Here is a 15,916-nt window from a genome sequence, read left to right as displayed (position 1 = left end):
TTATTTTAATATAACCCACTAATAAAATGTGTTCTCTACTGCAGAATTAGGCATACTTTGAAAACCATTTAAATGAGTCTGCAGATTTTTCTCTTCTCTGCATGATTCTCCGTGTTGTTGTGCACAGTAACTGCAGGAGGAAGGAAGTCAGATTTGCAACAATTGCAAATGTATAAGCGAAGCTATTGTTAAAGAGTAGGAGGATGAGAGATGATGGATTTCATTGGAACACGTCATAAAGAGGGCTGAGAGGAAAGTTTTAGTGGGCAGTAGCAGGGAAAAAGACGGGCAGACATCTTTCTGCACTACTGGGGAGAAGACCTGGCTGTGGGGGTGTCCTGCTGCAGTCGAGACTGGGGAAAGCTGAAAGAATTACATTTCCACTGGCAGAGGCTGTCCTATCTGAAAAAGCTGAGAATTCCAGGCAATGACCCCGGCTTGAGAAGGCAAGCGTTCCTTTTTGTTGGAGTTAAGCCAAGAGAGCCACATTCACAGAGAAAATTCTCTAAACAGATAAGGTAATTACCTAACTGGGGGAGCTGTGTGTGTGCACGAAAGTATGCAGTCAGTGTAGAAAAATGAAAGTCCCGTGCGTGTCTTAATCAAGTGCTAATGTTGCAATTTAAGTTCTGTTCTCCGCCACTATAATTGCAGTGTGTCATTGAAAATGCTTTGATTGTTCCCTTTTATTGCTGTAAAGAATGAGATTATGTCTAAATGCAAATTTTATAATACAGAAAATATTTGAAAACAGACGGGTGGTTTATTTTCTATTTACCATTACAATGCCAATGATGTGGGGAGATTTTTAAACAGTGCAATGGTCATTTTAAGACAGATGTGTGTATGTCAGAATCAGTATGAATAATTGTGAGTGACTGTAGTATAACTTGTTGGAGGTACATGAGCCAACGGGAAGAGAGACTCTCTGAACATAGCTCCCTACCGTATATAAGGTAGTGGAAATTACCACAAGACTACCACATATAGCTCTCTGTCGTAAATAAGTCAGTGAGTTTGCCCATGGTGGCGCACCAACACTATCCCCGGAAATTGTGGTTTCCCTAGAATGCAGGTCTGAGGTCTCTCTAGTGATCACACGAAAAATCTAAGCGAAGATAAGGGATTCTGGACATTGGGGCCACAAATAAAACAAGGGAATTATGCTCACCAAAATACCACCAACCACGTATACCAAATATGCAGGTCTGGGTGCTGAAATAATGCATGTCCATTGTATTATTGTTGCACATGGCCAAATCTGAATACAAAGAGTGATTATTGCTAAGTTATTTCTCAGCGGTAATAAAATACCGTCAGGCCCCAAATCTCCACAAAATACCCTACATATTTATGGTGCGTTGCAGGCCGGGAAAGTGATCATAGAGTACCTACTGGGCGTGGCAAGCGTGTCTCACACTGCCATTTGCACATTAAAGGGAACCCATTTTATAATAGCAGTGTGCCACTAAAAACGAATTTCAGAATGTCACAAAGGGAAACCACATTCTCAGATCTAGTGCAATATTTAGAGGCAAAGTTATTTGCACATGGGAATTGGTCTTCGAACAGTACCTTAGAATGGAGTAACCGCATTCAGGGTGAGGTGCAGAAAGAAAAACTAGACAATATTTTTGCAGAAGGCAGCATAATTCAGGTCTGCCTTACAAGATTATTGAATGCAGCCGATAAAAGTGCAGAGAAAGACTGTTTAATACGGCTATGCGGCAAAATATGGTTTATTTTAAACAAGTCACTGCGAATGCAAGAGAATGATACTCAGCTAATTAACAGGTTAAAGACTGAATTAGATGGGGCAAGTAAAAATCAGGAAATGTTGAGAGCAGAATTGGATGTATGCCAAAAAGACATGCAATTAAAATGCAGAGACTTTGATACTCAGTTATCCAAAAGCAAGAAACAATTTGAAGATAGTGAGCAAGAATTGACACACTTAAAAGCCTTAGTGGATCACATTAGGCAGGATAAAGATGAGGTTGTTTCAGAAATGCAGATTTTACAAAAAGAACATTGCGAAAAAGAAGGTGATCTCCAGAGTGTAGAACAAGAAATGATTAAAATGATTCAAGAAAGAGACAAGAGAAATAAAGAGTTCAATGAATGCCAAATGCAAATGTGCGATATGCAGGAGGCAATTAATAAAATGAGTGATGAAAATAATTATTTGCATGATGAAGCCAACAGACTCCTTAAAAAGTGTAAGGACTTAGAACAGCAAATGTGCATTCCCAGGCCACAGGAGAGGCGGCAGGGTACCACCTTCAATGGAGTGGAGGTGAATTCTAGCTCTGCCCAAAGAGCTAGTGCCCCAGTGACAGGGCCGGTGACTGAACTTGGTTGCAGCGCCCTTGGGGGATTTGATACTCCCATTGGGGGCAGCCACCAATCTCATACACCTGAAAACAGGATTGAATCACAAAATAGTGCAATTCCATGCATTGCAACAAGTAGCCCCATAAAAATAATGAAATCCATTAAAGCCCTGATCAAACCATTTAAAAAGGGAGGTGAATGCTGCATTGAGGATCACTTAGAAGCGGTGCATGACATTTTTAAAGCGCTCCAGATACCTAAGGAACAGTACAGACAATATTTTCATTTAACTTTAGATGCCCCGACGGCCAGCATCATAAGGGGATTAAATGAACAGCAGAATATGACATGGCTGGAGTTTGAAAAAGAAATTAGGCGCCATTTTTCTCCTTTTCAGTCATTGCAGGAGGCAAAGAAAGTTGCGTACACTATTACTGCTGGACCTAATACATCACCTCGCCAATTTTTACAAGACTTAAAAAGAGCATTCTCTCGCTTTGATGTATCTTTTGACTCAAATTCCAATGAGTTTAAAACCGCATACTTCTATGGGCTACAGAAAGACATCATATCCCAATTGGTCCGTGAATTTGACCGTGACAAGTCCCTTGAATGGATTGTACATCAAAGCACCAAGCTATATGAGGTACTCTATTGTCAGGGTAGAGAAAGTGATAAAATGAAAGATACTAGGCCTAAATCTAAAGAACCCTCAGCCACAGTAATGGAAATCAGGTCAGCCAAAATGTCCCTTGAGTCTGCTCAAAGCCAAGGTAAAAATAATGTGACACCTGAACAAAGGGGTAATCAACAAAGATCGCCATTTCCTGTACCAATGTTCCAATCACATGATCCTAGTAATAGAGAGAGCTACATCAGCCCTAGATATTTAGGAGATAGACCCCGGGTAAGATACCGGTTTGATATGGCAGGTATGAACAATAACCAGAGACAAAATCAAGATCAAAGAAATGATGGTCCCTACCAGTCATTGGGGACACAGAGCAGATTTGATCCCAGCACCATGATATATGGTAATCAGGATAGGCCCCGATATGTGGATCGATTTACTGATAATGGAAATCAATATAGGGGCCAGTACCCACAATCTGAGAGACAGGACATGAAGCAAAACGTGAACTACAGTCCACGCCAGTACAATGATTCCCCACCAGGGGACTATAATCAAAGGATGGGTGCAACCCGCTCCCCTCCACAAATGAATCAAGAGTTCAGAAACCATCCCAACCGGTATCAATCACCTGAGAGGTATCAGAATAGATCCAATCAGGGGGAAAACAACCAATATCGACCTAGGCCACAGAAAGAGGATCCTAGAGAGGTGGAAAGGTTCCAATGCCTTGAGGCCCAAGTGAAAATGTTAGCTGAGCAAATAGGAAAGCTCTATACAGCGCAAAAACAACCTTCCAAAGAGGGGGCTGATGGCCATAGCAATGACCGGGGGGCTTCCGAAAAGTGACTAAGTACTCATGATAACTGCAGTGCCAAAATGACAGATTGCTCTGATATAATTTTGCATGACAACTCTGAGGTGACTAATGGATTAAAAATGAAAGTACCAGTAAATGAAATTGTGATGGAAAGTGTAAATACTTCTAAAAAAGAGGTACGGTTTAACTTAGAGCTAAATAAAACAGTAAAGATTTGCACAAATGAAAAAGAAACATTAGGAATTCCAAAAGAACAAAGGGACAGATTTAAGAAAAATGACTCATGCATGGGGAATACCAGTGAACAGGGAGTAAGTGGGGATGCCATAGCTCCTTCCCTGGGCAAGCAAAACAATGACCAAACACAGACAGAAAAAGGAAATACTCACAAGGAGGGTACAAGTCAATCACCTGAAAAATTCTTTGAGCCACATATTTTTGAAGAGGCTGAAAGGGCTGGTATTACACTAAATGATCACAAATGCACAGAATTAAAAAATGACAAATTGCTGAATAATGTTGTTACACATGTTCAGTTGGAAGGTTGTAATGTGGTCTCTGATGTTACCCAGATGGATGGGCGAACGGTGGCCACACTCCAAAAAACCTCTGAACATGGAGAAATGAATAAAATATCTCGCACAGAAATGGGTAAAAAGGAGGGAAAAATGTCTTTTCATTTACCAATGTGCTTAGCCAAAAGTGAAAAAGACCTGAGAAAGGTGAGCCCTGAAATCAGTAAGAATTCACATTTCTTATGTGTATTAGAGGAAGTTGAGGACAGATATTATGCACCCATCATTGTAGAAGAAAAATGCCACACCTTTGCTATGATTGACACTGGCGCACAGGCCACAATTATGTCCAAGGAGCTGGTAAAGAGTATCAATGAAGGGAGGCCTCCACAGAGTCAGATCACAGTGAAGGCAAATCAAGGCCCAGTGCATAACTTTAATGGGGAGGAGGTGCCCATCATAGGTGTAACTGAGGTTGACATAAAAATAGGAAAGCACAGAATGAAACAAGAGGTATTGATCACATCTATTTGTGAAATTCCATTTCTGATGGGGACAGATTGCCTGAAAAGATTGTCTCCTCTCATAGATGGGGTGAATGGAGTGCTGTGGTCCTTAACCAAAAAACCATTGAGGCCTAAGAAACTAAAATCCCAAAACAGCAATATAAAAGAATGTCACACCATTGCCAAAACAAATGATGCTGTGGAGGTATACCTCCAGAATAGCTGCATACCTAGTGTCACTGTTATATTAAGGTGTCAAGACAAAGATCAGAGCGACAATGAAAAACTACCTGTACAAATATACTTGGACCCAAGGAAAGATTGGCAGACTGCCATAGACGAACACACATTACGTTTCTATTTAAAAGAGAATACATGCAAACAGAATATTGTTCCTAAAACAGATTCAGAAAAACACATTACCACTCTGGCAGAGATACACATGGAAGATGAGCAACCATGGGTTCACGCTGGTATAAATGATTATCTTAAAACAATAAAAGCCACTTTAGCGCTTGAACATGAAAGGAGTTTCATTAATGAGAAATTGTTGCAAAAAATTATGGAGAGGGAAGAAATCCCGAAATTTAGGATTAAAAACCAATATGTTTCTGGGTTGGACAGTCCAGACTTTGAAAACCGAATTACAGGCAGATGCATGCTTAAAATTAGCATTGGGCAGAAAGCAATTTACCATAATGTATGGATAGTGAGTGGAGCACAAAATGAATTTTACATGGGCAATGACATCATGCACAGAATGTGTATGGTGTTAGATTTCCTTAATCAAAAAATATGGTCACGCCTAGGTGGGCCGGCGCCTGAATTTGAAGACAAAAGAAGGGCTTATCATTGTGCACAACTAGTTCCTTATGCAGTCGAATTACAGATGAGGAAAAATACTATTGTTCCTGCATTTACAAAACAGTTTGCAATAACACTGAAATGCAAAAATGGACAGCAGATGAAAGGCTCTGATGCATTTGTATGCCTGAATGAATCCATAAAACAGCAAGGCCTGGATTATGAATACATTCCATTGGTAGACATTGGTGAGGGATCTGTAAAAATCATGGTAAATAATAAAGGTTGTCAGGACGTTCATTTAGAGGAAAACTCCCCATTAGGAATGGCCATACAAAAATCACATTATACGGCAGATTTAAATAACATGGTGATTGGGAATATTCCTGAAAAATATGTAGATGCCAAGGGCGAGTTACCAGAACACCTGGACTCTCAGCCCAAAGGAATATTTAAAATTCATTCTGTGTATCCTTATGATTCAAATGAGACAGTGTGCTGCCATCAAGAGGATTGCATAATATTTAATTTAAATGAAAATGAAACAGGAAATCAGCCCATTGAAGTGGAAGCTGATCTGCCAAAATATTTGAAAGTGGCAGCTCTACAAAAAGACACAGCCACACAGTTAGAGGAAAGCGCTGAGATTCCTTTACCAGAAGAGTTTCCAGAATTTTCCAGAATGGTAGAAGAGCAGATCTCCTTAGCGGATGCATGTAACAGCGATGAGGATCGACGCAATCTGAGGGAAATATTTATGGAGTTTAAGGATGTATTTGCAAAAGATGCTTATGATTGTGGTTTAACTGATTTACATGTGGCCACACTACCAGAAGGTTGTAGCAGAAATCCAGTGTTTGTACGCCAGTATAGACTACCGCTGGCATGTTTAGAATCATTGGCAGAGATTATTAAAAATTTGGAATCACGGGGAATAATTAGGCCCATTCATAGCACATCCAATACGCCTATTTTAGGTGTGTTAAAGCCAAATGGTCAATGGCGGCTGTGTGCAGACTTAAGAGAGTTAAATAAAAGAGTACCAGTATATAGATGGCCACTACCATTCATTGATCAGGGCCTAGCTCAGATACATGGTTCAAATGTATTTACCACGTTAGATCTCACATCTGGATATTGGTGTGTGCCATTGGCAGAGGAGATACAACACCTATTTTCCTTTACATTTGACAGGACTCAATATGCCTGGCTTAGAGCTCCGTTCGGGTACATCAATAGTGGGAGTGAATTTGGCATATTTTTGAGAAAGGCCATGCCGGATGCAGCGGAAAGAGGGACAATAGTTTATGTGGATGATGTCTTGATAAAAAATGAAAACCTTAAAAGCCATCTTGATGAAATAAGACATGTGCTTGGCCAATTGCAGAAAGCAGGCGCCAAAGTATCTTTGCAAAAAGCACAATGGTGCAAGAAAAAAGTGAACTTTCTAGGGCATGAAGTGACTGAACATGGGCTAAATCCACAAAGGAAGAAAATAGAGGCCATACAAAGATTAAAAGATCCTAAAAATGTGAAAGGAGTAAAAAGTTTATTAGGGATGACAGGCTATAACAGAAAGTTCATTGAGAATTATGCAGAAATCACTCAACCATTGACTAAACTGCTTAAACTAAATACTCCCTGGAGATGGGAAAGAGAGCAGTCTGATGCAGTGGCTAGATTGAAGGAATGTCTTGTAAAGGCACCATGTTTAGCATACCCCATAAAGGACAGGGATTTCTTTATAGAAATAGGCTTTTCTGAACATTGTATGTCAGCAGTGTTATCACAAAAACACGATTTGAATCACAAAACCATTGCATATGCAAGTAAGGCATTTTCCCAAGTTGAAATGAAATTTAATGAATGTGAGAAGGCCCTATTAACCACTGTGTGGGCGCTACAACATTTTCGCCCCATTGTTCAGGGAGAAAAGGTGATTATTGAAACAAATCATCAACCTCTGCAATTTTTAGAGAGTAAAAGAATTAGATCAGGCAATCTAGCGCAATCCAGAATCACTTCATGGACGCTGGCATTACAAGGTTTTCCCGTAGAAGTAAGATATGGACAAAATAAAAAGAGCCCAATTGCTCAAGGGTTAGCTGACTTACATGACTGTGCAGCTGAACAAATACCAAATGAAATGGAAGTGGAAGCTAGTTTGCAGGAATTTGAACAATCACCACACAAAGCTTTTGATGAAAAAACATGCAAGGATTTGCCAACTGTATATGTGGATGGTTGTGCTTTTCACATTGAAAATGACAGTAATAAACAATTAGTGGCAGGAATAGGAAATGTCTGGTTGAAATGTGAAGGCGTTCCTAGTATAGGGATGAGGATTGGAGATAGGAGCAGTCAGGTAGCGGAATTGGCAGCCATCTATAAAGCAATTGCTACTGCAGTTGATAAAAAGTTCAGTGAAATTGTCCTGGTGACTGATTCTGACTATGCACGGAATAGCTTTGTGGAGTATTTGCCTGGTTGGAAAGCAAGAGGCATGGTTACATACAACAAAAAGCCACTTAAACATGGAAAAATGATACAAGCCATAGACAAATTGGTGTCAGAAAATAATTTAACAATATACTGGAGAAAAATTCGTGGGCATTTAAAAACACCAGGAGAGGATAAGGAGGGAAATGATAAGGCAGACCATCTGGCTAAGATTGGGGCTGTGATGGGAGAATTGCTACCTATTGATTATTTAATGGGTGAAATACAAATTGATGCAGTCACACGTTCTAAAGCACCAAAGGAGGTAGATCAACCGGTGGTGCAGTGGAGTCATGACACGCCAGACCAAGATTTGATTGAGGCACAAAAGAATGATCAAATTTTGGGAATCTATTATAATCATTTGATAGATCCTGAAAAAAATCCTTTAACAGAAAATGATTGTATGGGAAAAGAAGAGTTGAGGGTGTTATTAAAGAACAAAACACGAATTAGATTACAGGATGGGCTCATGATTAGAGAGTCCATAACAGGGCAAATACAGTGGGTAGTACCCCTTTCATTCAGAGGACTAATGCTACACCATGCACACGATGCCATAACTGCAGGCCATAGAGGTTCACAAAAGACATTAGAAATACTAAAAGATTATGCTTACTGGCCACATATGTCCCAAGATGTGGAATTATATACTAGAGGATGTCTAGTATGCGCCCAATTTAAACCTGCTTCACCAATGCATAGAGCACCATTGATGAAAAGAGGCCTAACTCTCCCATGGTCAGATTTGCAAATAGACTATGTAGGTCCTTTAAAAAGGTCAAGCAGGGGACACCGCTATATTTTGAGTGTGGTATGTTTGATGTCAAAGTGGATTGAGTGCATTCCCGCACCAGATTGTAGTGCGCAAACAGCAGCCACATTGCTGGTGAACCATGTGTTCTCAAGGTTTGGGTTGCCACAAAGAATTGAGTCAGACAGAGGAAGTCATTTCACAAGTACTCTAATGAGTAAGGTATGGCAAATACTAGGTGTGAAAAGGAAACTACATATCGCATATCGGGCGGCGTCGTCAGGTACAGTTGAAAGAAGCAATAGGTCTGTTGTGGACATTTTAAAGAAATTTGTGGCAGAAGCAGGTTCCAGCTGGGATTTGCGTTTACCATTGGTTTTGATGGCAATCAGGTCGACTCCTACCAAAGCAACAGGTGTTAGCCCCCATGAGGTCTTAACAGGTAGGAAAATGGTGTTACCACAACACCTACTATACAGAACACATGAGCAAACTCTAGTGAGTGCATCCACAGTTCATGAATATATTGATGAACTGAGGAGGCATTTGCAACATGCATTTGCTTTTGTGCAGAGAAATCTGGAAAGAGCTGCTGACAGTGCTAAGTCATATTATGACAAAAAGACATCAGTAAAGGAATACAATGTAGGGGATCAGGTGTACAAGTTTCATTTTGGAAAAAGTAAACAGAAAAATTCTAAATTTCTGGCAGCCTGGCAGGGGCCATTTCGAATTATAGATAAAGTCTCTCCTGTAGTGTATAAAATTTTGAAAAAGGAAGGTGAAACAGCAATAGAGCAGTTTGTCCATGTAAATCAAATCAAACCATGCCATCCCAGACATGAGATCAGGCAGCTTGAGCATGTGGAAACGGATAGAGTCCCTTGAGAAAATAAATGGGTGTGATCAGGAGGCAGTGACAAAGAAGTTAAAAAAAAAAAAAAAAAGTTGATTGTTAGGATGGCACATAAACACTGTAATATATGTGAAAATATATAATAAATAAATAAATAAATAAATAAATAAATAAATAAATAAATAAATAAATGCACATATAACGGAAGCTCGTGGTTGGTGTGCAGAGAGAAAGTGTATTAAATATTGAATGCTGTTTTATATGTGTTTGTTTTCTTTTAAACTTTGTTTAATTTCAAAAAAAAAAAAAAAAAAAAAAAAAAAAAAAAAAAAAAAAAAAAAAAAAAAAACGAAGTATTTTTACCGAGCATGTTTTATTTTTGGCAAAAGGATGAAGTTAGTATTGTGCTATGTACTTAATCTGTTTATTTTCTATTTTGATTTAGACGATTAACATTATTTGATCGGAGGTTCCGGGACCAGAGGCCACGGGAGACGATGGAGTCCTGGAGACCTCGAGGACGGATTCCGGGAAAGCCCCAAAGAGGGGTGAAGACCAAGGCTACAAAGCGATCAGCATTGAAGATGATACCGATGACATGTTTAACGATAGTGATATTTGGAGGGATCTTCAAGAATTCAGAAGCACAGGTTGTCATTGAACCTGGACCAGCATCTGGTATCGCGGTAGAAGAAGCACCAGGATTCATCATGAGTGATAGAAGGATGATTTTCCAAAATATCTACATACCATTGAATCCTGAGATTTTGATTGAAAAACATTTGAACAATACCGGAATTAAGATTGAACAGACTAAAGAGTGGCTGGAAATAAGAAAAGAGGACGCTAAGCAGTCAATAAGAGATATATTAATGCAATTGGAAAAAACATTCGTGAATTCAGCAGACATTAAGAAGAAGAGAGGAAAGAGAGGTGCGGTGATGCTCGCGATATCAATGGTAATGTCTATAATTGGAGCAATAATAGGTACTACAATATCAACAGCCAATTCTATTTCGGTAGGAACACTGAGTACTAAAGCACAACAACTGAGTATTGACCTAGAAATAATACAAAAGACATTAGATGGAATTAGAGGGGGACTGGATGAACAAGTAAGGTTCATAAATGAAACTGCAATCATTCTAAATGAACAAGCGGATGTGATGCAACGGGCGACTAAAATAATACTTAAGCATGACAGAACTTTAAATGAAATATTGAACATAATGAGTCCTGTTGATAGACTATTAACGAATTATATGAGAGAAGTTCAAACTGCAGTTTCACAATTGATTCAAGGACATATTCCCTTGTATTTTGTTTCGCAGGATATCATTCGGCAAATGATAGAAAGATTGACCAGGAGGGAAATTGACCTTATACAGATAAGAATTGCATTCGAAATGGGGAATGCAATGCCGTTATATGTGGACTTGGAAAGACTAGAGATCGGATTTTTGCTATGCATCCCATTTGTAGCCCCTGAACTTATTTATCAAACGAAGTGGGTACACAACGTGGGATTTTGGCAAGAGGACAAATTCATTAAGATTAAGACTCCAGAAGTGGTGGCATTTCAGTCATGGGAACCTGAAGTTTATTTAATACCAAACCTGGAAACATGTGTAACATTTAAAGAACAAAATTATATGTGTCCAGGTAAACCGTTTGTTCCTGATGCCACAGATGCTATTTGTGGATTGAAATCTGACCCAAGTATATCAGAGGGATGTGAAGTGATTATTAGTAATATGGGGAGTGAAGAAATGGCACAGGCTAAGATGGTCAGAGGTAAATGGTTGGTCAGTACCTGTTTAAAGAACATGACGGTAGTACATTTAAACCATGGAACATACGTGGTTAAACAGGTAAAATATAATGTTTTTTATTTACAGGTTCCAAAGGATGCAATTGTGTCAATTGGAGGATTAACATTGTTCCATGTAACAAATGATGTTTGGGAAAGCCAAGTGGAAAATATCGATTTTTTTCAAAGGGATACTTTTCCAATAGATCCAGATGTGGAATATTTATTGAATCACAAGGAAAGACATGTTATGAAAATGAATTTGCGAAAAAACAATATTACAATTAGTAATCTGGGCATAATAGAAGTGGAAAGATTTAATTGGGGAACCTGGGGGGAACGCTCAATAGTGGGTTTGGCTATCCTGGTGCTAATCATGGGTGGATGGTTGATTGTGCTATCAGTAAAAATGAAAATGTTACTGATTTTACTGACTACGTCAGGAAGAGAAAGATATCCCAATACACATGCATTTTAAGAGAAAAAGAAAGAACAAGTTGTTTTTAGAGATTGGCTTGGATTAAAGCCAAGTTCTAAAAACAAAAGGAGGGTATATGTAAGGATATATGGCATGTTACAGCACAGAGTACAGTACTACTGCACAAGTAGCATTTTTTTTTTTGCAGCACCACCACAAGGGTGCGGTGCATTGCTATATGGGTTAGCAGATTAACAAGGAAAGACAGGCTATTCAGTCAAAAAACGATTTTAACATGTAAGATGCAAAGCTATTTTTACAGTTAAAAGCACACGTGTTCATTTAAAAATGCACACTATTTTTCACCTGAAATGCCTATATTGCTAGAGACACATTTGAAAATTAACAGCTAATCTATTAACAATTAACCTGACTAATAAAACCTTATTTTAATATAACCCACTAATAAAATGTGTTCTCTACTGCAGAATTAGGCATACTTTGAAAACCATTTAAATGAGTCTGCAGATTTTTCTCTTCTCTGCATGATTCTCCGTGTTGTTGTGCACAGTAACTGCAGGAGGAAGGAAGTCAGATTTGCAACAATTGCAAATGTATAAGCGAAGCTATTGTTAAAGAGTAGGAGGATGAGAGATGATGGATTTCATTGGAACACGTCATAAAGAGGGCTGAGAGGAAAGTTTTAGTGGGCAGTAGCAGGGAAAAAGACGGGCAGACATCTTTCTGCACTACTGGGGAGAAGACCTGGCTGTGGGGGTGTCCTGCTGCAGTCGAGACTGGGGAAAGCTGAAAGAATTACATTTCCACTGGCAGAGGCTGTCCTATCTGAAAAAGCTGAGAATTCCAGGCAATGACCCCGGCTTGAGAAGGCAAGCGTTCCTTTTTGTTGGAGTTAAGCCAAGAGAGCCACATTCACAGAGAAAATTCTCTAAACAGATAAGGTAATTACCTAACTGGGGGAGCTGTGTGTGTGCACGAAAGTATGCAGTCAGTGTAGAAAAATGAAAGTCCCGTGCGTGTCTTAATCAAGTGCTAATGTTGCAATTTAAGTTCTGTTCTCCGCCACTATAATTGCAGTGTGTCATTGAAAATGCTTTGATTGTTCCCTTTTATTGCTGTAAAGAATGAGATTATGTCTAAATGCAAATTTTATAATACAGAAAATATTTGAAAACAGACGGGTGGTTTATTTTCTATTTACCATTACAATGCCAATGATGTGGGGAGATTTTTAAACAGTGCAATGGTCATTTTAAGACAGATGTGTGTATGTCAGAATCAGTATGAATAATTGTGAGTGACTGTAGTATAACTTGTTGGAGGTACATGAGCCAACGGGAAGAGAGACTCTCTGAACATAGCTCCCTACCGTATATAAGGTAGTGGAAATTACCACAAGACTACCACATATAGCTCTCTGTCGTAAATAAGTCAGTGAGTTTGCCCATGGTGGCGCACCAACACTATCCCCGGAAATTGTGGTTTCCCTAGAATGCAGGTCTGAGGTCTCTCTAGTGATCACACGAAAAATCTAAGCGAAGATAAGGGATTCTGGACATTGGGGCCACAAATAAAACAAGGGAATTATGCTCACCAAAATACCACCAACCACGTATACCAAATATGCAGGTCTGGGTGCTGAAATAATGCATGTCCATTGTATTATTGTTGCACATGGCCAAATCTGAATACAAAGAGTGATTATTGCTAAGTTATTTCTCAGCGGTAATAAAATACCGTCAGGCCCCAAATCTCCACAAAATACCCTACAACACCACCCCAGATGTAATGGCTCAATTAGGTATATTTTGACGAGGTACTGCTAGTGGGGAATTGCATTTGCTGGGTGGAGGAAGCCTCAAGGATTACAGACAGGTAGATGGCTGTTTCAGTACTTTAAATATACTATACTATGTGTATACTATGCATTTCATAGTATACACAGAAAGAGACAATTCAATTTGTGTTGGTCAGCAGTAGAGAAGAAGTCATTTATCATTCACTTAGAATTTCTGAAAGAATGCCCGTAGTTGGTTACTAGGAGGCTCGAGAATTCAGAGACTTTAGTCCAGAAACCTTAACATATATATTGCAAGTGTTAGAGGTGGTATTTAATGAGCAGGAGAGGTTATTTTATGTAGCCTATCATACAGCCATTCTGTGAACTCCAGGAGATATTGTATGTGTAGTTAGCAGATATGTTCCTGATCAGCCCCATATCACCACCACTGTGTGTATAACCATCCTTTTCTTATTTGTGGCAGGGATTGTTTCCTGCTATGCAGATTCTGTAACAGAAAAGGATCTGTGATGATAAACACAGCGCTCCCCTGGACTGCTCCTCTTCACGTGACCCATTAAACGTTTGCTTCTTTTGCACTTGTGGAAGTGCATAGGGAAGGACATGCTCTGCTAAAGGATTTGGACTCACTTATGAGACGCAGAAAATGTCTGTATTAATAAAGTGTGTCTGTTATTGGAGTGTCGAAGTTGAACATTGAGGCTGAAAGTTGATGGCCCTTATAGAAAAATGACAATTATTTTCTTTTTATATTGTGTCAGTTGTGCAAAACGGCGGTTTATGAATGTGCAGACCACCACCTCGATGTTTTAACATGAGTAGAGTGACGTCATTGTGGGATACAATCGGGTGTGGGGAGGCTAATAAATGTAGCAGGAATGGTAGCCAAGTATTGTTTCCTTATATGAAACTTTCTTTATTCTTTTGATGCCTTCACAACACCCAATTTTCACTGGCCCTAGAATGTATTATTTTTCTCTAACACAGCAGCAGACTTGAGGATATTCCTGTTCCATTTACTGAAGGCAACACTTCTGCATGATAATAAGAACTGGCAATGCATGCCTCAGAAGCTGTGGAGCTCAAGACTTTCTGATGAAATTTGAGGTAACTGGGTGAAGGCCACCGGCTGGCCGTTTTGAGGAGTACACCAGTTCTAACCAGAAAATACAATGATCCCTCATAGGGGACCAAATGTGCATAAGTGAGTGGAGAATATACACCTCTCACTTGAGGAGGACAAAACCAGAAAGCGTCAAAATCCTCATCATGACCTGGAAGCTATTTGTCAAATGTTCCTTGGGAGCAATGGACATGGAAGACAGACACTTGTGACAGTTCAATTAATGTTTTTGTCAAACAAGAGGCGGAAACAGCATGTCTATGTAGACATCCTTGAAGACATATGGTTGAGCATCTTGATGTGTTTAAGGGGAGCAGAGCAGGTTCATTTTTATTTTATTTCTATTTTTTACATTTATAAAGTACAAAAAGCAGCCCTTGGGCATTGTTGCGCTGTTACATGAACACTTGCTTGGTTAAACATGAATGAATGACATCCTGTCTGTGGCTCGTGGGTTACAGAGAACCTAATAAGACAGAACAGATAGTGGTAAAAAGTATACTGTTACAGAGGATAGGGAGCATCTATGGATCAGAGGGTTACAGGTGAACCGGCTACAACTATTACATTTGAGAAAACAGCAGTGGCAAAGGGGAGTGCCTAAGGGTGATGTCTGACTAGTTGAAGAGCCTCGTTTTAAGGGCTTTCAGAAAGCAAGGTGCAAGGTCTCATTCCTTAGGATAGTTGGCAGGGCATTCCATTGTCTTGGAGCTGTGATTGGGAAGCTGGTTTGAGTTGTCAGGATTATGATGGGCCTCTGTCCATTATTGTGCAAGATACTTCCTATAATAAACCTTTGCCTGTTCATCTATTGAAAATTAAACTATGGAGCTAATTTTGCTGCGATTCGAAATTGAACAGCGGGAACCTGTACATGGGAAGCAATAATATTGCATGCTAAACACAAAAGAATCCATAAGAAAACATTTCATTGATACATCCAGTGTCCACAATTCTTCATATTGCTTGAAATCACACTTAGTCCAAAATGTCAAAATTTGTAAACACAATACATCAGGTAGAT

The 15,916-nt window shown here is 39.4% G+C and overlaps 1 protein-coding gene across 1 annotated transcript; it reads left to right on the top strand.

The window, feature by feature from the left end:
- The first annotated feature begins 279 nt into the window (after positions 1–279).
- LOC138497456 (uncharacterized) lies at positions 280–13,091 on the top strand. Its single transcript, XM_069620956.1, has 2 exons — positions 280–518; positions 10,165–13,091. Exon 2 carries the CDS (start codon positions 10,217–10,219, stop codon positions 12,005–12,007), a length of 1,791 nt encoding a protein of 596 aa, XP_069477057.1. The 5' UTR covers positions 280–518; positions 10,165–10,216; the 3' UTR covers positions 12,008–13,091.
- Positions 13,092–15,916: the final 2,825 nt, after the last annotated feature.

This window comes from Ambystoma mexicanum, chromosome 5q (assembly GCF_040938575.1).
Source record: "Ambystoma mexicanum isolate Mex_15411 chromosome 5q, UKY_AmexF1_1, whole genome shotgun sequence".
Classification (NCBI taxonomy): Eukaryota; Metazoa; Chordata; class Amphibia; order Caudata; family Ambystomatidae; genus Ambystoma; species Ambystoma mexicanum.
The sequence above is the reverse complement of the archived record's forward strand: the minus strand, read 5'-3'. Positions and strand labels throughout refer to the sequence as shown.